The sequence below is a fragment of the Salvia hispanica genome, chromosome 5, assembly GCF_023119035.1.
Source record: "Salvia hispanica cultivar TCC Black 2014 chromosome 5, UniMelb_Shisp_WGS_1.0, whole genome shotgun sequence".
NCBI classification, from domain to species: domain Eukaryota; kingdom Viridiplantae; phylum Streptophyta; class Magnoliopsida; order Lamiales; family Lamiaceae; genus Salvia; species Salvia hispanica.
Window position 1 is genome coordinate 21990446 of NC_062969.1, and position 19251 is coordinate 22009696.

Below are 19251 nucleotides of genomic sequence, written 5' to 3' on the forward strand. Positions count from 1 at the left end.
TCAACAAACTCCGAAATATACACAGCCAACTAGAGTTAATTTTCCTATGTACCATGGAAATATGAGTTTGTGCAGAAAACGACTATCATTTTATTCAATGCAGACTGGCATTTTAAATTTTCAAGTTTGTGAAGATGGCTAAGATCAATTTCAATCTCTGGTGAGTCTTCATAATAGATTCCCAACTTTCTGATATTTGGAATTGTTTCGAAAAAACCACTCCTATTTAGAGAAGGAAGTACCCACACACGGGAAAGCATCTTCAGCTTCTTATGAACAAATGTAGTCTCCTTGATTTTGAATTTTCTAATCAACTTGAGATGTCTTAACTGAGATATCTCCCATAATTCACATGGCACATAAGGCACATATTGTGCAGAAGTCAAGGTTTGCAGATACCACAATCTTGATATTCCAATAGGTAAACCTGAAGCGCAGGAGAAAGCTAAGTAGCGTAGGTTGACAAGTTGTAATATTTCTCCCGGGAACTCCTTGGATACCATTCTCATTACATCAAGCACCCTAAGCAATCTTAATGTGGAAAACATACGTGATTTAATACTCTTCCAAGTGTATATGAAAGATCGAGTAAATGGCAACAAATCCGGTGAACCATACTCATCTTCTAATTCATACCCTAGCTTGAAACTTACACAATGAAACTTTTCCTGTCAAATTTCCTTATGCTTACATCCCACAAAAGATCATGGATTGAATAACTCAATGGTTTGCCATTGGACTTTTTTTGTGTAACATAAAGTAGATTCTTGTCCACAAGAACTTTTAAGTAGTCCTCGGCCTCTTCTTCCAAACTCTTATCTCCATTAGATTTTACAAATCCATGAGATATCCATTAACTAATTAGTCTAGATCCCTTAATCTCATAATATTCTGGCAAAGCTCCAATATATAAGAAACATGGTTTCAAGTAAATTGGTAAGAGGTTATAACTCAAGGAAAGTATATTTGAGAGGCACGTTCGCTACAATTTCAGAGATGATGTTCAGATTCTGGCACTGGTGTCTGGCCAGAATCCAGATGAGAAGTTGGCTACCCTAGCGGTGATAGCCTCGATAGGCAGAGACCTCATTGAATCGCGCATTGCCGGAGGAACCTCCCGAAACCCCAGCTGCGGCAGCCTTGCCATGTTCTTGAGAGGGACCCTTGACAACGTAAAGGCTAGAGCACGAGGCAGCTCCCGTGATTTGCAGGTTTTCGCTGGCCAGTTGCTTGCTGCTGATCGAACCGCTGGTGCAATGGTGCTAAAAATGGATCGTCAGGTACTTAACCTTTCCGGATGTAGGAAATGGTCCCATTGTGGTTATATTGCTGCTCTTGTATTGTTTTTCTGGTTTGTCTTTATTGAAAAGTGTTGGGGTATCTTTAAAAAACTGGGTAAGAGTGGTGAAGAGGTAAGGGAGTTAGGGGAAAACTTTGCTCCAATGTTATTTACCGGATTCCAACACTGTGGAGAGGCGTGTCGGAAAAAAAGGGACGGTACTGAATAAAACGGCGGAAACTTTTCTTTGGATCCAGAGGATTGCGCGATTAACTGTCGGCGTTATTTGGGGATGTGCTCCGGCCCCTCCTCCGCCTCAAAGTCCTGCTCCTCCTAACCCCACCGCTCATATGAACGTCCTGGCTAGCAGCCCCCAACCAACCAAGTTCTTGGCAACATCACACTTGGAACTAGCACACTAGGAACCAGCAATCCCGGCAGCAACAAAACCACTGGCAAAAGCATTTCGTTCAAAACAACTCCTCGTGACACTCAATCGCCTGTGCAATCATCCGCAGCTCTGGGCTGCGTTCGGTAGTTCGCTCGCACAGCCTCCCGAGTCGCCGCCCCTTCCGTTGTTAAAGCTTTGCTGTTTTTGATTAAATATTCTAATTACCTATTCGGCTTTGTTTAAAACTTATTAAGCTGTGTTTTGTATTTCTGCTATGAACTTCTGGTTATGATAGGGCCTAGTGGTTTGACTATGTTTATGTTATGATTAACTATGTTTCTAGTATTTGGTAATTGCAATGTCTAACATGCTTTGCGTTATTAAGCTGTGTTTTGTGTGCCTCTGCTATGAACTTAGTTATGATAGGGGTTTGACTATGTTTATGTTATGATTAACTATGTTTCTAGTATTTAGTAATTGCAATGTCTGGCATGTTTTGCGTTATTTTCAATCGATAATTTTTTGGTTTGGTGATATGTCCCACGTATTTCATGAGATTCATAAATTGCTAAATCTATAGAAAAATGCTCCCACACACCTTTAGATCTTTCAACCTTTGACAACCACCCTCCAATCACATTAATTGAAAGAGGAATCCCACATCATTTTCTTGCAATCTTCTTTCTATCTCTTCTAATCAAGAGGGCAATCCTCTTCTCCAAACACAAATTGGCAAAATAGATCTCAATTTGCAGAATCATCAAGAAGTGGAACATCCAAAGTCTTGTCATTTGAAGCATATCTCGTTATACTTAACATCATGGTGGTGAGCACAATTAGATCTCAAACACCTATTGGGCCAATCCACCGACATAGCCCATCGGGTCAATCTGAAAATGGTGTTACCCATTCTCAAAATGAGTAACTAAATACGCATTATCAAAATGAGTGCAGAACTTTAAAAAAAAACTAGCCCATTTATGAAGGATTTTCCATAACCCATTTCCAAAATTTTGTCCTGGGTTGACGTGCATAATGTGCATATATATACAAGCCGAGCTTATTCTTTGCATGCTCTTTTATTGCACTTATAAGCTCATTCTTTACACGTTGTTCTACAAGAATTCCTCATATCACCACGATTGAAATTGGAAATCCATGGAAATTATGAGCTATACATCACCCCAACAACTCTCAAATCATCAGAGCACATGTTATATTTTACCAAATACCTCGTACTAGAGAAGTTCCTAACGTTGTGAATCCTTCAGGAAGGGAAGCTCGGACGATTCCCTTGGTTGACTAGTTTTATCTCCTACACTCTTCTTGCGACTAATGATGATGACTTTACTAATGTAATTGCTCTTGGACAAAACCACTAAGATAGTCATCCAAGCCTCCATAGTCCACACATTGTTCAAGACTAGCAAGAATTTTCTCTCTTTGAGATAATATTGAACCAACTCCATTAATGCATGCTCATTTAGACCCCATGTTATCGATGGTGAATTCCTTAAGAATGTTGAGGAACACATGATTAAATAATGGAGATCTTGAAATAAAATTATTACAAGCAGCAAATGTTCTTCCTTGAAATAAAATTTGTGAATGGAGATCTTGTCCCTCCGCTATTTGAGATTTACAACCACGCCACCTTTGTGTTGATTCTAATCTTGAGATCTTCTTGGCTCACAAAGAATAGAAGAAAGTTAATTGCATTCGTTCTCTTTTATGGTTAATGGATCTATAGTATGTGCATATTATACATTGAAATTCACGGGTGCCCTATAGAAAATAGATGCAGCCAACTTTCTTCTTTTCGCACACTTTTTGAATTAAAAAATTATGCCTAGATTACAAAAATTAAAAATAAAAAACTACTAGTAAATTAAAAATAAAAAATAGTAAATTGTTTCTTTTCGCCTCCTAAACGATGTTGGATGGCCAAGCTCAGCTATGCAAATTTCAAGTTTTTCTGACATCGTACAAATTTCAAATTTTAAGTTTTTCTGACATAGCGTGAATTTCAAACACATCCCACATCGGAGAATGAAGTGAAGTTGGAAGTTATATATAATTGTTGCCAAATCTCAATTAGTTTGAGGCATTTTGAGAGAGACTCAAAAATAAAATCGTGCAGGCTTGACCCAAAGCGGACAGTATCAAACTAATGCGCGGTCGACAATCTAAACAAGTGGTATTAGAATTAAGGTGGCTTTGGTTTGGGCTTGGATGAGCCCCGGTTAGGGTCAGACCCTGAAAGACTAGTGTTAGGGTCGGACTCAGGATGACCTATGGGCCAAGGACGATCCAAACAGGACTAAATTTGGTAATGTACCTAGAATTATGTATGGTAATGAACTAATTGTATATAGTAATATAAGAGTGATGTATTTTTCCTTTTATATTTATGTAAATTAAATATGGTTAATATTTTTGGCTCATTTCCCCTTTCCTTATCTCTTCGAATAAAATTGGTTCCTAATTACTCTTAATTTTTCAACAACCTTTTGGTGTCGTTGCCTGATTCCGTTAGTATGTTGTTTAAGTTGCGAATCTTGAATGTTTCTAGAAACAAGCTTCATGCCCTGCGACAACATTTTTCACTGCAGGTTTGCTTATTCAGCATAGAAGATGAAAACTTTAACTTACCATAGCATGCTATTGAGTTTCCTTACTTTTGCCAGGTCATTAGAGGAGTTGGATGCAAGTTTCAACAAACTCACCTACCTACCGACCAATATTGGTTTTCGAACTTGTAATCTCAGACGTCTCTCGGTGAATCTGAACAAGATCTGCTCTCTGCCGACGTCTATTGGCGAGATGAAGTCCTTGCAGCATCTGGACTTGCATTTTAATGAGCTAGGTGGGCTTCGACCTACGATCGGGAAACTAACAAATCTCGAGATTCTGAATCTCAGTAGCAACTTCAGTGACCTAACTGAGCTCCCTGATACGATTTCTGACCTTATCAACCTCAAAGAACTTGATCTGAGCAACAACCAGATTCATGCACTGCCCGACACCTTTGGGCGGCTCAAGAATCTTGCTAAGCTCAACGTAGAGCACAACCCTCTCACGATACCTCAAAAGGAGATTATGGCTGGAGGAGTTGTAGCGATCAAGGCTTACATGGAGAAACATTGGGCTGATATATTGCTAGAGGAAAAACATAAGAACATGACCCAAGTGCAAGAGCAATCACAAGCAAGTTTGTTTACTCGAAGCACTTCCTAGCTGAGTGGTGCTGTTTCGGGATACTTTGGAAGCATAGGGAAATCGAACGAGGACCCTTATCTGAACTAGCAGATGTAACTTTCTCTCCCGGATACATCGTAAGCATCTACTTTTCACAAACACATGATTGATGCATAATGACAAGAAACCAGAGAAACAGATCTTTTGCCTATTTTGTTTCTTTTTGTTTGTGTACTTTGAAAACATTGAGGATACATTTGTTTTACTAGCTTTGTTTTAGACTTTGATCTGTGATTGGTGGATAATGGGATATTAATTGTTACAAATCAAGATCAATAGCTACAAAGCAAATTGCATCAAAACTTTAGGTACTTCAATAAAAGGTGTAAACTAAATTTTGAAAACTAAATTACTGATCTTGATTAATAGAACTTGGATGTAGGTGTGTTATGCTAATCTAACCATTCCTTGGTCGTCTCTATCTCTTTTGTTGACCGAATCATGACATGAGTGTAACACAAACATCACATCAAAGCATTTATAATGATCTTACACACCAACAAATGATCCATAAAAAACCATATATTTCAACATTTGCAAAACAATCAGCATCCAATTGAGCAGCAAATTAGAAAATAGAGGGAACCAAAATAGAGTAATGCAAATATTTTGAAAATTTTCAAAAGAGGTAAAAGATTTACTAGGATTAACATCCAGTACCTATGGTAAGCTTGAACCTGGATGCTCCCTTTTCCCCTTGATTTGCATTTTTCATCTCATCTATTTTCTTGGCAAACTCTACACCAGATGCTGATAGGTGCTCTATGTCCAACTTCTCTAGGCTTCCCACCACACCGTCAGGGATTTCTTTAAGTTCCTTGCACTTTCTAAGCACAAGAGACCTAAGTTTAGGAAAACTATCGTATGAGGCCTTCCAGATTAATAGCTTTGTATCTTCATTGAACAAGAAATGGAGAGAGTGGAAGCCTCCACCAACAGCCTCCCATGACATTCCAGTAAATGCGTTGTCTTTCAATTTGAGGACTTGTAGAGCTTCCATCCTCTCCAACGTAGACATATGCTTCCAATCCAAACTTGTTCGCGCGATAGTCAGCATCGTGAGTTTTGCTGGGAACCAGCTTTTTAACTCAGGAAAACGCATTGCTCGTTGGGATTCTGAATCATGAAATGTATTCACCAGCTTTAACTTTTCAAGTTGATTAAGCCTTCCCAAGAAATGTTTTTCAAACAGAATGGCCATGTTTCCTTGAATGCCTAATCTCTTCAAGTTAGGGGCCCTGTTGAAGACATTGGTGGTACAAATTTTAGGTGGTACTCTGCTCAAAGTTTGGAGACTCTTGCAACCCTCACCATCTTTTTCGGAAATTTCTGTATAACATTTGTTTTTAGATGCCTCAGCTGCACCATCTTCTATATATTTGCTTTGATTGGAAGGGATTCCTTCTTAGTGTAGACTACAAGAGTTTGAAGGTTACACAGGCTGGAGAAGGCTTTATTAAGGTACCTCAAGTGAAACAGTCTGGTAACACCTCTAGGTACCTCACCCAATTTGATGAACTCAGATTCCATAACTCTGAGCATATCCAATTCATCAACCATAGTCGGGGCATACTTTGCGGGAAAATTCATTGGAATCTTGGAGAAGCATAAAAGAGAACGTATGGAACCGACTTTGTTCATTCCTTCCCGAGCGAAGATCTCAAGATCAGAATGCATACAAAGTCGGCGGGGTTTGTCAATCTCAGATAGTGGTGGTACAACATCTCCATTCACACATTTCATTTCAAGGAAGAACCTTTGCTACTCTTGTAAAACTTTTAAACCACATAATGCATATACCACATCATGAACGCGACATGTTTTGACCTCACCTTCAGAAGTCCTTTTAATAACCATGACTAAGTTCCTGCTGATTAAATCTTTCAGATACTCCTCTACAGTTTCCTCCAAGTTCTTCCCTTGTATTAATCCTTCTGCAATCCACAAGCGGATTAATTTCCAAACAGAGATCTCATAGTCTTCTGAAAACACCGCAAAATATAGCAAGCAATCTTTCAATTCATCAGGTAGTTTGTTGTAGCTTAGTTCCACAATATCCGACATGTAACAGCCCGGATTTCTAGGGTATAATAAATACGACGACTGTTACCTAGGCGAACTTAAGGCGACAAGAATGTAGACTAGGGTTTCATTTAAAGAGATTTGACCAAGTGTTTAATGAAGTATCAAGGTAATAAGTCAACGACTTAAATACGAAAAATCAAGATTTAGGCTAAGCTCAAAAGTCAAGGATTTATTGTAACTCCAACAAAACGCAATATTTCCCAATATTCCAATAAGTTCAAATCAACCAAAGATAAATAGTTTCCAAAAATTCAGCGGAAGCAATCCAAGAGAAAGCGAAGCCATGTATGAAGACACGACTACACTCAAAATTCCAGACACCCATTTTATTCGATTCAACTGTCTCAACACCACCGACTGCCCGTCGCTGCTCAACCTGCACATAGGGAAAACACATGCAGGGCTGAGTATTTTAAACATACTCAGTGGACTCATAACAAAACATTTTATAGTTATGCCACCCTTACCATAGTGAACTCGAGGTTTAGCATTTAATTGAAAAGATAGCATCGAGTATCACAAAATATTTCATGGACTGGCCAGTCAAAGAATACCTCCCATTTTCTCATCAATCAACAATATCATGGTGCGACGAAGTGTGGCCACACTTTCGCCCACGAGACCGGCCGACTAGCAAGGACGGCTCCCGATCTCTCGTGTACACTAGCCTGATAGGGTTTGCGGCCCTACTCAGACCCGAATTCGTTTATATAGCCCTATAGCCTAATGGAGCGCACTCGCAAACTAGGCAACAGGCACACACAATATCCAAAATAATCATAGGCATGGCATAACAGTTTAATCCACCCTTATCGCTCCACTTTCATATATTTGCAACATAAGAGAGAGTTTAAGAATAAAGCCCACCTCGATTCCTAGATTTCAAGCACGTTCTTCTCCTTGTTATCGCACCGTGAACGCGAGTTCTCACCTTTAATTTATGTATTTCAAGTAAGTCTCAATCATGGATCAAAATCATGCATGTTCTCCCGTTTTCCTTTTTCCCATCGATTATTTTCAATATCACCATTTAAAATCAAAGTGCGATTATCAACGCTTTTATCCACACAACAACTCCAGATTTATCATCAAATCGTGTCACGCATGAGTGTTTTCCACACATAACACATGTGCACGCATACCGAGGCGTGCACACACACACACGGTCACACACACACATATGTATCCCAAATTCATCGATTGTTTTCCCCTTCACTCAATCTAAATGCATGTGGACTCAAGAACACCGATTGATCGGTAGAAGAAGAGAAGATCAAAAATAAAAATACCTTTTCAATAGAACAATCGGTAGGAAACAAGTAGGATCTTGATTCTTCAACAAATTCTTGAATTTCAGCTTGAATTCTTCACACAAGATGAAGAAATAATGGAGAAAGTAGAAGAAAAACTTGAGAGAGAGTGGGAGAGAGAGATCGAGATTGAGGGGGAGTGGGGGACGGTTTTTGTGATGCTAGGGTTAGGTTTCTCACTCTTATTTATAGAGTGCAGGATATAATCCAATAATTAAATAAATAAAGATTTGGAAGAGATTTGGGGAGTGATTGGCGTTATTTCTAGTGAGAAATAAGGGGAAATTCGAATTTCATGCTATTTAATTAGCATATGATTTTATTTGGATATTTTACGGAGTAGAATAAAATATCACGGAGCAGAATAAAAATAATAAATCTTCCTAATTACATGAAATAGGCGTGAATTTCAATTCCCTCTACAAGGAATTAATTAAAATCCTAATTTAAATAGGATATGGCAAGATCTTCTTAGATATGGCAAGATATGTTAGGATATTTGAATTTATTTATGGAAGAGAATAAACAAGGGATAAGTAACAAAATAAAATAATCCATTCTCCCATAATATAGGAGATTTCGAAAATCTCTTTTAGAAACAACATAAGGGCCGAATATTTCATCAATTAAATAAGGAATAATTGGACTTTGGATTTAATTTGGATAATCATCCCAAGCAAAGATTAAATCCAAGAAAAATGGGATTTCTTCTCACTCATCCCTTAGGAAATTAATTCACCACAATTATTTCACCCCGCATTAAAATTAGGATTCGAAAAAGCAGGGCGTTACACGACACCTGCTTCTTCTTGTCATATTTCAAGGAGTTCGACACCTTAAGCCACTCTTCTTTATTGTACTTATATTCTCATCATCTTGTCCCACAAGAATTCCCGCTATCAGCATAATTGAAAGTGGAAGTCCATGACGTGGCTATACATTGTCCAACAACTTTCAAATCATCGTCACACTTGCCGAGTTCACCAAATACTTGGTACTGCAAAAGTTCCCAACTTTCTTGATCCGTCAAGGGAGGTAGCTCGTAGGATCTCGTAGCCTTTTCTCCAACACTCTTCTCGCAGCTAGTGATGAGGACATTACTCATGTTGTTGCTCTTGGACAAAGCCTTTCTGATATCATTCCAAGCATCCATAGTCCACACATCATCCAAGACAAAAAAAAAAAAAAAGAACTTTCTCCCCTTGAGGTAATGCTCAACCGTCTCCATTAGTACAGGATCCGATAGACCCGACACGTCGTCGCTAGTGAATTCCTTGAGAATGTCGATCAGCACATTCCTGATATTCGGTTTCTGAAAGACGTTAATCCAAATCCGATTAGGGAATTCATGCTTCACAAAATCGCTCTTGAATATCTTCCGTGCCAGCGTTGTCTTCCCCAAACCTGGCATACCGATGATGGAGATAACATCCAATTCCTCTTTTGATTCACGCAGATATCCAACGATTACACTTTCATGATCTTGGAAACCTCTCAAGTTTTCTTCCCTGATTATCTGGAGCTGTGCACAAATAAAAGGTAAGATAATTTTCTCAAAGATTATGAAATTTGGAATAGAGTTTTGGTTGTTTACCTTAGCTTTGGTAGGCGAATGTGATTGGGGAATGTTGGCCATTGCAGTAGCCTCAAAGCTTTGAACCTTTTCCACCATGTTGATGACCTCTCTCTCTCTAAGGGACTTGACTTCTTCGGCGAGGCTGAGGCGGTTTGACCTGACAATTCGCGGCGTAAGGGTTTCCTGTGACTTGCAGATGCAGCTTGGCTTATGCAAGAGTCGATTGTGTCTTCGGCCTCATAAACCACATCTCGGATCCGCCTCTCTAGCTCTTGAAACCCTTCCGGCTTGTTCGGCATCTTTGCAGCCTTGCGGAGGAAGGTACGCAACGACTCGAGATCCTTTATCAACAGATCGAGCTCGCGGCCAGCGTCGCCGATGAGACTCGCATGGTGCTTCAGCAGATTGCCCATGTTTTCCAACACGGAGGTCCGCCATATTACGACCGGAAGAATGAATGAGACTGATTTAGGGATGTTCGGTTATTTTGTTTTTATAGACATGCGCAACTAATATATATACATGAAAATGATCATCACAACGTTTTCTATATATAAAATTTATTTCCTTTTTGTTGTGCCCAGCATTCATCGGTTATCTTCCGTATATCCCAAAATTAACGCTAAGTTTAATTTGGTGAGTTATGACATGGTAAGTTATGATGATATGGTAAGATTTTTTTAAATTTTTTTCTTGATATTGAATTAAGTTAAATACTCTATTTATTAATTCATTTTTATTATTGGAGAGTGTAATGGGAGATTGTAAAAAATACGAGATTTACTATGTGTGATAAGATTTAGAAGTACTAATTAGTTACGTGGTATTGTTAAGGCCCAACGTCCCCTTAACGATAACGGACTGAAGAAAACTGAATTAAAGACAATAAACCGGCGCTCGTGCGGGTCGGCGGTGATAAGCTCTAGCGGCTGTGCGCAGGGTTCTCCACGTTGGGCAGCGGCGTCGAGGTTTGTGAAATAACACATTTCTCAATTGATAGTTTTGCCCTATTTATATAAAAAAATTAGAACCCTAGGGTTGGTTCGACTTAACCTAATCATCCTGAAAAAAACCAACAAAGAAAAACCGAACGGAGCTTATAATTCGCTCGACTCAACATTAATTTAAATAAAAATAATGTATCCTATTTTGCCGCGTAATTCTGGAACTTCATCGGCGGTTTGAGTTTCTCGCGAGGCCCAAGGACTCGCGCTTTCGTCACTGTTTCCTTCCTAGTTTCCTGCTGCTCCTCTTCGACCTGTTCCTCTTACGCCGCCTCTGATGCCTCCAATGTTTTAAAAACTGGAACGGCCGCCGTGAATCGGTGGAATCTGCATATCGAACCGGTTCAACCGTGAACCGGAAACCGGTTTTTGAATTTTTTCATTTTTCAAAATATTTTTTCAAAAACACATGATCTCATCTCTAAATAAACTCTTTTACCACTCCAACACATGGTCATTTTGAAATATTATGAATATTAATTGTTCTTATATATTAAATCTGATTTTTTTCTCCACCAGACTAATAATTCAGTTTAGTAGTATAATTTAGTTAAGGATAGTGATTATACTGTAATTAAGGTAATGATTTGGTTACAATATGACAATATCATGAGGTTTATATTTTTCCTCTACTATATTCTTATGATTTTTTAGGTAGCTTTTTCATTTTATGAAATAAAATTCCAATCATCATAGTAGTAATTTTGTGAAATAAAATTCCAATCCGTTGACCAATATAAATGCGTAAACGGGTGCGGGTCTGGACTAACCCGCAGACCCGTTTATTCAAATCCCCCAATTTCAAAAACCCTTGCAAAACCTCAGAAATCCAATTGCACAGAGCAGCCATGAACAAAGCTAAGAGAATCCTGACTCACCACCGACTCGCTAACGCGCTCTACTCAACTCAGCCCACCCCAGCTCGCTCCATTCGAAAACTGGTGACCCATGCGCCTCATTTCTCTACTTCCTTACTGGTAAAAAACCGATCTTTAATCAATTTCAGCTCCTACAATAAAGGCCTCTTCTTTTCATCAAAACCCGAATCATTTCTCGAGATACTGTCCTCCGATGATTGGCCTAAGAAATTGGAGAAGGAGCTAAAGGACTCGAATTTAGTGTTAACCCATGAAACCGTAGTCTATGTGCTGAAGAAACTGAGCAAAGCCCCCAAAAATGCATCGAAGTTCTTGAAATGGGCTGTGGGGGAGAAAGGGTTCGAGCCGAATTCGTCGATTTATAGTTTGGTTTTGAGAATTTATGCGAATAAGGAACTGATGAAGGAGTTTTGGGTGACTATTAAGGAAATGAGAGATAAGGGGTATTACCTTGATGAGGAGACTTACAGGACTATTTGCTCGACGTTTCGTGGCTTGAGGATGGAGAATGAGGCTACTGCTTTGAGGCATTTTTATGAGAGATTGATTCAAGAGAATGTGATGGAGGATAGGGTGAAGGAGGTGGTTGATGTGATCAAGAGCTGTGAATGGGGAGAGGAGGTTGAGAGGAAATTGGAGGAGATGGAGATTAAGGTTTCGGATAATTTCATGTTGAGGGTGTTTAAGGAGCTTAGAGGAAAGGGTCACCCTTTGAGAGCTCATAGGTTTTTCAAGTGGGCTGAGGGGAGTTTGGGTTTCAAGCATAATGGTGTGACTTATAATGGAATGCTGAGGGTGCTTTGTTGGGAGGAGTCGATTTCTGAGTTCTGGGGCGTGCTTGAGGAGATGAAGGGTGCGGGTTTTGAGTTGGATATTGATACGTATATTAAGGTTTCGAGGCAGCTACAGAAGAACAAAATGGTGGGGGATGGTGTGAAGCTCTATGAACACATGATGGATAGCTCCTTCAAGCCCTCAGATACCGAATGCAGCTTGCTTCTGCGGGCAATTGCAACGTCCAGTACTCCAAATATTGATTTGATGTATAGGGTTGTGAAAAAATACGAGGCATCAGGGCATTCTTTCTCTAAACAGATATATGATGGGATTCATAGGTCTCTTACTAGTCTCGGGAAGTTTGATGAAGCTGAGGAAATCGTGGAGAAGATGAGGGATGCCGGTTTTGAGCCTGATAACATCACCTACAGTCAGTTAGTATTTGGTCTTTGTAAAGCAAGAAGATTTGATGAAGCTGCTGAGGTTCTTGATACGATGGAGGAACGAGGCTGTCCACCTGATATCAAGACATGGACAATTCTAATCAAAGGGCATTGTGCAGCTAACGAGATTAGCGACGCGTTGGCTTGTTTCACAAAGATGACAGAGAAGGGCTTTGATGCTGATGCTGACCTCTTGGATGTCCTAATAGGCGGGTTCATGAGCCAGTCACGTGCAGTGGGTGCCTACGAACTGCTGATGGAGTTGGTGCAGAGAGCTCGTTTGAGGCCTTGGCAGGCGACTTTCAAGAATCTGATTCAGAAGCTTCTAGCTGAGAGTAAACTCGAAGAAGCCATGGAGCTTCTTCGTTTGATGAAGAAACATAACTACCCTCCTTTCCCGGAGCCATTTGTTCAGCATATTTCCAAATTCGGGTCAGTCGAGGATGCCTGGGAGTTCTTGACCGCACTGAGTGTGAAGGAGCATCCGACTGTTTCAGCTTACCAGCATGTCTTCAAATCCTTCTTTAATGAAGGTAGACATTCTGAGGCCAAAGATTTGCTGTTTAAGTGCCCCCATCATATTCGTAAACATCCTGCAATTTGTAGCCTTTTTGGTTCTGCTATTTAGTGGCATTAATCTTGTTGTATTTGGCCAAATTCTGCTATGAGTTGTTACACTTTATTTAACTCTTACTTCAAACATCTACTATAGTTTTTGTGATGCTTTTCGAGATGTGCAAGCTTAGAAGTTAGAAGTAGAGTGACAAAAGAACATTATTTTATCATAGCTGTGGCTAAAGTTTACACTGAAGTAAATCCATCCCTAAAACTAGTACTAATACATTTCTAACACCAATGGCGCCATGTGTCATTGAAGAAAGACAAAGATCAGTTCACTCGAGCATCTCAGAGCGTTCTCTTCTGGATGTTTCAATCATCTTGTGCAAGAATTTTCCAGCTTCACACCCGAATGGATTTGCAAGAGCTGCATGTGTCAAAAACGGAAGCTTCCTGAGCGAGCGGCCGCTCAGTCCCTGAAGATGAAAGAGAAGAGTATAGTAAAGCAGACTTCTCAGACTTCTATTTTTGGTTATGCAGTAGTGAGAATGTACGAAGCTAAACCATAAAAAATTACCTCACATGCTTCAGCAGCTGCAAGCAGTTGCTTAGCAAGATAGAATGGAGATGCTGTGTCTGGGCTAAGAGCTGAATCCAGTTGCTCTCTCAGATTGGTATAACTTGGAATTAAGAAGTTATTGCCATCCTGTAAAGATTCCATGTTAGGCACAGATTCGGGTAATGTATTCAGTTATTTAACTCTGCAATGAAGACCTGAAACTCAGAATTTGTTAGTATTCCAGTCCTTAGAAGCTCTTCCAAGCAAGATCTTAGAATTTCATAGCGTGCTTGGAGAGTTGGAGGCCCGACATATGCCTTTATATCAGCTCGATCAACAAATGCGATATCTGCATATAGTATTGATCTTAAGACAATGATTCATATAAAGCAGCACAAAGAGGCACTACAGAAAGAATTCTGTTTTTGGACAGACATCAAACATTAGAACTCATATCTTACCAATAGCAGCAGTTATGTTCGATGTAGTAAGGATTATTACATTAGGTGACGATTTCAACTTGTCCATCTGGGTCAGCAGGGCATTCACAACCTGGACGACACAATTGATTTCTATCAAGGGAGATGCAAATGTATTCAATAAACTAAGTTGTTCTGTTTAGAGCGAGAAAGCTACCCTTATAGAATCCGAAGGCTCAGACCCAGATAAAGCAGCCTTCCTGGCAGCAGCAAGGCTTTCAACTTCATCTACATAATTTATTTGAGAAGTATTATGTCTAAATGTATCTAATTTGATTGATGAATGAAAATATCTGTTATTAAAATATTCACCAATCAAGACGAAAACGAGATTGTTTTCTTCCTCTACCATTTCTTGTATTTTGGAGAAAAGCTTTGCAACCTGATATTCAAGTATGAACAAAAACCACATTGATGTGGGGCAAAGAACAAAGAAAATAAGTGATCAGCATAGAATGTGAACTTAAAGAAAGTTTAGCATACAACTAGTTGCAAAGAAAGCAAATGAAATAGTTGTTCTTGGACTGAATTATATTTTAAGAAAATCAGATCTGAAGATGTGTGCACACTTACTAATAAAAAAACATACTCCAGTTTGTATGGTTCAGATGGATGCAAGATATTTAATCCTCAGAGGATACTTATCACCATAAATGTGAAGTAGAAAATAATTTGAGAAATTAAGGGAGGGAAAGTAGAAATATTTCTCTTCGCATAACAAGGATTTCGAAAACTTACCAGCTTTCCACTTTCAGAAAACCATTTACTGAACAAGGAATGGGCATTAACCTCGATCAACTGGCACTGAGGGTATCTGGTTTGGTTACAACAAATGTCATGCAAATGATACATATATACATGAAGAAACAGGGGCAGTTTGACTCAACCTTGTGCTAAAGCGTATTGAGAGTTTTTGAGCCAATGCTTTGCATAAAGACGTCTTGCCAGTGCCCGGGGGTCCATGAAGAAGAACAATGCTGCATAGCAGTCATAGATGGATCAGCAAGTCGTTGAGATGCAATATGGAACTCCCCGAGTAAAGCATGTATGATATCATTGAATGGTTTTAACATTTCCAGAAAGGATATATTGAGATAAAGTAAACTTAGATTTAGAATACTTAATACATATCATCAAGTTAGTAATCCTGTAATCAGAAACCTCATGTAATGTAGGCATTCAGAAAAGGATGAGAAAGTCAAGCTTTCTGGGTTCAGCAAAACTCACCGGTTCCAAGAAACAAGGACATGATTGACACCCTTCTCAGTGAAAAGCAATGCACTTGCTGCATATCGTAGTAATCTCTGTTTGAGACCAGAATCATATATTAAGCTGCAGAGAATAATAAACAGCATGATTTGGAGTTTCAACTTTCATCCATGGTGAAACTGAGAATTGTTAAACAAACCTTTCCCACATTCCATCAAATTCTTTTGCAGGAAGAATCCATTCATGAAAACTAGCAAGTTGACCATCATTGCTTAATTCTTCGCATGGTCCTTCCTCACTGAGCTGGAAAATTAAATATCGTACATCAGAAACAAAGATTTAATTTGTCACCTTCAACTATTCCCATTACCAAACCTCCAACAAATCCATGTCATCTCTCATCCGATAAGGATGTAATATAACATGTGAGAAAACAGACAACAGTAACCACAGCCACTAGGGAAAAAACTGACCTGGTAAACATGCACAACAGGCTTAACTTGCCAAAATAAAAGAATATCCTGCTTTTCCACCCAAACATCTGTAGAGTTCATTAAACATACAGTATTATAGGAATTGAATTGTACCAAAAGACTTCAGTTTTAACAAAGTGATTACTTTTCAAGGACTTGCATATACATAACATAGAACACCTGAATCGCATATACATATTCGTTGCACATTGTCCACTAGAAATGTATCATCCAGTGGGACTGGGATCGGACCATCTGCATAACTCATGCTTCTCTTTTCCAGCATTCTATGTTGGAATCACAAACCATAGCATACTCATCAATCGGCAAAAAATGCAAAATGCAGAAGTAAAAACTACTCATATAATACTGCAATAAACACTATCCTAATTTTACCTCTCCACTGCCAAACGCACATCTTCAGCCCGAGCTGTGCTAGATGGTTTCAGTAAAACCTCAACTGCAGAAACAATTTTAGATCATGTTACACAAGATACGACATTGCACCCGATTAGGAACAAATTAGGCTTGCATTACCAGAAAGCAGTATCTACTCAGGCAAACAAACTAAGAAATTTAACATTTCGTAGCTGACTACCCACGCATTACCTGAGACGAGGACTTTCTCTTCGTTGATTATAGGCGGCGGAGGTGGCGGAGCAGACGCCGCAGCAGGTGGCTCGAAAATGGTAGCTTCCTGCTCGGGGCCATTGCATTCAGTGATGTGAGGGATGGAAATATCCATGGGAACACTCGTTTCGGTAGCAGACATCACTCAATCGGCGAATTTGTTAGGAGAAGAATCGATTGCCCTAACCCTAGGTTGATTGGGGATTTTCAATTTGAAATTGTGCGCGGGAAGAAGGAAACTATGCAGTCAAATTGCAGTCGGATTAAGGAATTCCTTGAATTACGCGCTTTTATACCTAAGATTAAGCGTTTCTATTTATTCATTTTTATTGTTTTTTTAATGAATAAATTAATTTAAATTGTCGGTAAGTTTTTTTTATTTCTTGGCTATTCTACAATTGGATTTGAATATTACTACTACTATACACACATTATAAAATATCCTATTATGTGTGATTGCATTAATCCTTTTTCATAAAAAAAGACTTGACAAGTGCTTTAGCTTTGGGTTTAAATTATGTTTTGAACCAATGAAATAGTACAACAAATTAAATATGGACCCATAGTAACTAGAGAAATTTGGCTTATACGAATATTGACAATGAAAAGTGACATATACAGATATGGAGTACTATTAATTGGTGCAATGAATGAAAATTAATGAACAAGAAATGCAGTACCTAAATATGTGGTGGCAAAATAGGAAATTAATTTATTTTTAGTTTTTTATGATTTGATACCATATTAACGTGGAAGGTTCTCTTCCAGACGATCGGATCATTAATATTTTTTTCGGATTTTTATTACAGTGCAATAATTAAAATTTTTGTCACTAACATAATAAGCAAAAAGACAAAAAAAAAAGAAGCCATCTATGCCTTCACATTCCTCCTATCCCATTAGCCACTCATCTTAAATCAAAACACTTCCCTAAAAAAAAAAAAAAATATTGAATCATCCCAAAATCTTAGAATTCCATCATCACAAACTCAACATGAGGCTCAAATTCACCCCAACAAAATAAAACATGGCCCCATAAACAATCCTCATAATAAAATAAAATAAAAAATGAAGAGGAATGAAGACGACACCGAGCTCCTCAAGGCCGTGGCGCAGGCATGGCACGCCCACTCCGCCTCCTCGAAATCGGCGGCCGACTCGGCCGAGTTCGACGCGCATAGGCTCTACTTCAAGGGGAGGCCGAGCCGGTTCAAGCTCGAAGCAATGCGAAAGCCAACTAAAAGAGGAGATGATGATAGTCAAAAGAGTTGGGATTTCGGGCAGTCGCTGTGGGACTCTTACGAGATTCTATCGGTTTCAAAGAAGCTCGAGACCGGGCTGGTGTTGGACGATCCCTTCTCGGACGAGCAGCTTCGCCGGTCGAGGCGGAGAGAGAGCAAGAATAGCTTGAGGAATTTGTTCAATAAGATGTCGTCGAGAAGGTTTAGTGAAGTTGATTAGTTGACTGTCAAGACAGCTTCGTTTTGGTTATTTATTTGAAAAATCGGAATTTAGTCATAGTTCGTGGATTTTTATTTAAGGCCAATTGGCATTTTTATTGAATTTCTTGTTTTTTTTATACTTTTTAGTTTCATAGTGAAATCAATTGGGGATTTCTCTCGAAATGAAGCTAATTTTGATCTTGAAATAGTAGAAGAATATATTGTGGATAAATGTGTGTGGCTCTAATAAGCGTTTTCTTTAAATGATTAGTTCACATAGATTAAAATAGTGTGGATTAATCGCTTGTTAAAATAGATTGAGATTTTGGAGTTTTGTGTAAAGTTCGTGTTAATTCATATTATATGACTTAATTTTGCTTGATTCAGTATTTTGTTTCGGGAAAGTATTAGTAGGGGAATCCTGATAATTATGATAATATATTCAATATTACATTTTATTAATCATGAAATGTTCTTGAAACATACTAGCATAACGATTTGACTAGTATTCTACATTTATCACGTGATTCATATATGCACCAAGCAATTTTTGGGTTATTGGCATATTATTCAGCATATGCTTATGAATAATATGCTAACAATCCTAGCATTTTTTTTATTTGTATTGATCTAAATGAGATCAGATTATTCTACAAAGGAATCTCGTGTGTTTTAGAACAAGGTATGTGCCTTTATTATTGGATAATTTCAAGAGTTTTTCATGAGATAGGAAATGGAAAGTATTTGGACCTAGCTAGAAATGATACCTTTGAATGATTGGCTGGGCCTGCCCATGTCAATATGTTAATTGTTTGGCCTAATAGGATCGTTCAATTCCTACAAAACATATTCCTAGATTAATGAGCTTAGAAGAAGAGGCAAAATTGGAACAACAATATC

The 19251-nt window shown here is 38.7% G+C and overlaps 5 protein-coding genes and 1 pseudogene across 5 annotated transcripts; 3 read left to right on the forward strand and 3 right to left on the reverse strand.

Moving 5' to 3' along the window:
• Window positions 1-918: 918 nt before the first annotated feature.
• LOC125189638 lies at window positions 919-4907 on the forward strand (annotated as a pseudogene).
• Window positions 4908-5574: 667 nt separating this feature from the next.
• Window positions 5575-6992, reverse strand: LOC125189640 (probable disease resistance RPP8-like protein 2). The gene is made up of 3 exons (XM_048086896.1): window positions 6761-6992; window positions 6394-6652; window positions 5575-6166 (listed from the first exon to the last, which is right to left on the reverse strand). Exons 1-3 carry the CDS (start codon window positions 6990-6992, stop codon window positions 5575-5577), a joined length of 1083 nt encoding a protein of 360 aa, XP_047942853.1.
• A 2202-nt stretch (window positions 6993-9194) lies between these two features.
• Window positions 9195-10312, reverse strand: LOC125189641 (putative disease resistance RPP13-like protein 3). Its single transcript, XM_048086897.1, has 3 exons — window positions 10145-10312; window positions 9918-10082; window positions 9195-9845 (listed from the first exon to the last, which is right to left on the reverse strand). Exons 1-3 carry the CDS (start codon window positions 10310-10312, stop codon window positions 9195-9197), a joined length of 984 nt encoding a protein of 327 aa, XP_047942854.1.
• A 1429-nt stretch (window positions 10313-11741) lies between these two features.
• LOC125187340 (pentatricopeptide repeat-containing protein At3g48250, chloroplastic) lies at window positions 11742-13726 on the forward strand. Its single transcript, XM_048083907.1, has one exon. It carries the CDS (start codon window positions 11752-11754, stop codon window positions 13627-13629), a length of 1878 nt encoding a protein of 625 aa, XP_047939864.1. The 5' UTR covers window positions 11742-11751; the 3' UTR covers window positions 13630-13726.
• A 31-nt stretch (window positions 13727-13757) lies between these two features.
• On the reverse strand, window positions 13758-17166 carry LOC125190588 (pachytene checkpoint protein 2 homolog). The gene is made up of 14 exons (XM_048087918.1): window positions 16889-17166; window positions 16676-16739; window positions 16460-16566; window positions 16280-16347; window positions 16006-16109; window positions 15825-15929; window positions 15485-15574; window positions 15336-15411; window positions 14910-14979; window positions 14755-14825; window positions 14580-14670; window positions 14334-14467; window positions 14137-14265; window positions 13758-14035 (listed from the first exon to the last, which is right to left on the reverse strand). Exons 1-14 carry the CDS (start codon window positions 17049-17051, stop codon window positions 13895-13897), a joined length of 1413 nt encoding a protein of 470 aa, XP_047943875.1. The 5' UTR covers window positions 17052-17166; the 3' UTR covers window positions 13758-13894.
• A 669-nt stretch (window positions 17167-17835) lies between these two features.
• On the forward strand, window positions 17836-18472 carry LOC125190731. Its single transcript, XM_048088108.1, has one exon. It carries the CDS (start codon window positions 17978-17980, stop codon window positions 18368-18370), a length of 393 nt encoding a protein of 130 aa, XP_047944065.1. The 5' UTR covers window positions 17836-17977; the 3' UTR covers window positions 18371-18472.
• The last annotated feature ends 779 nt before the right edge of the window (window positions 18473-19251 follow it).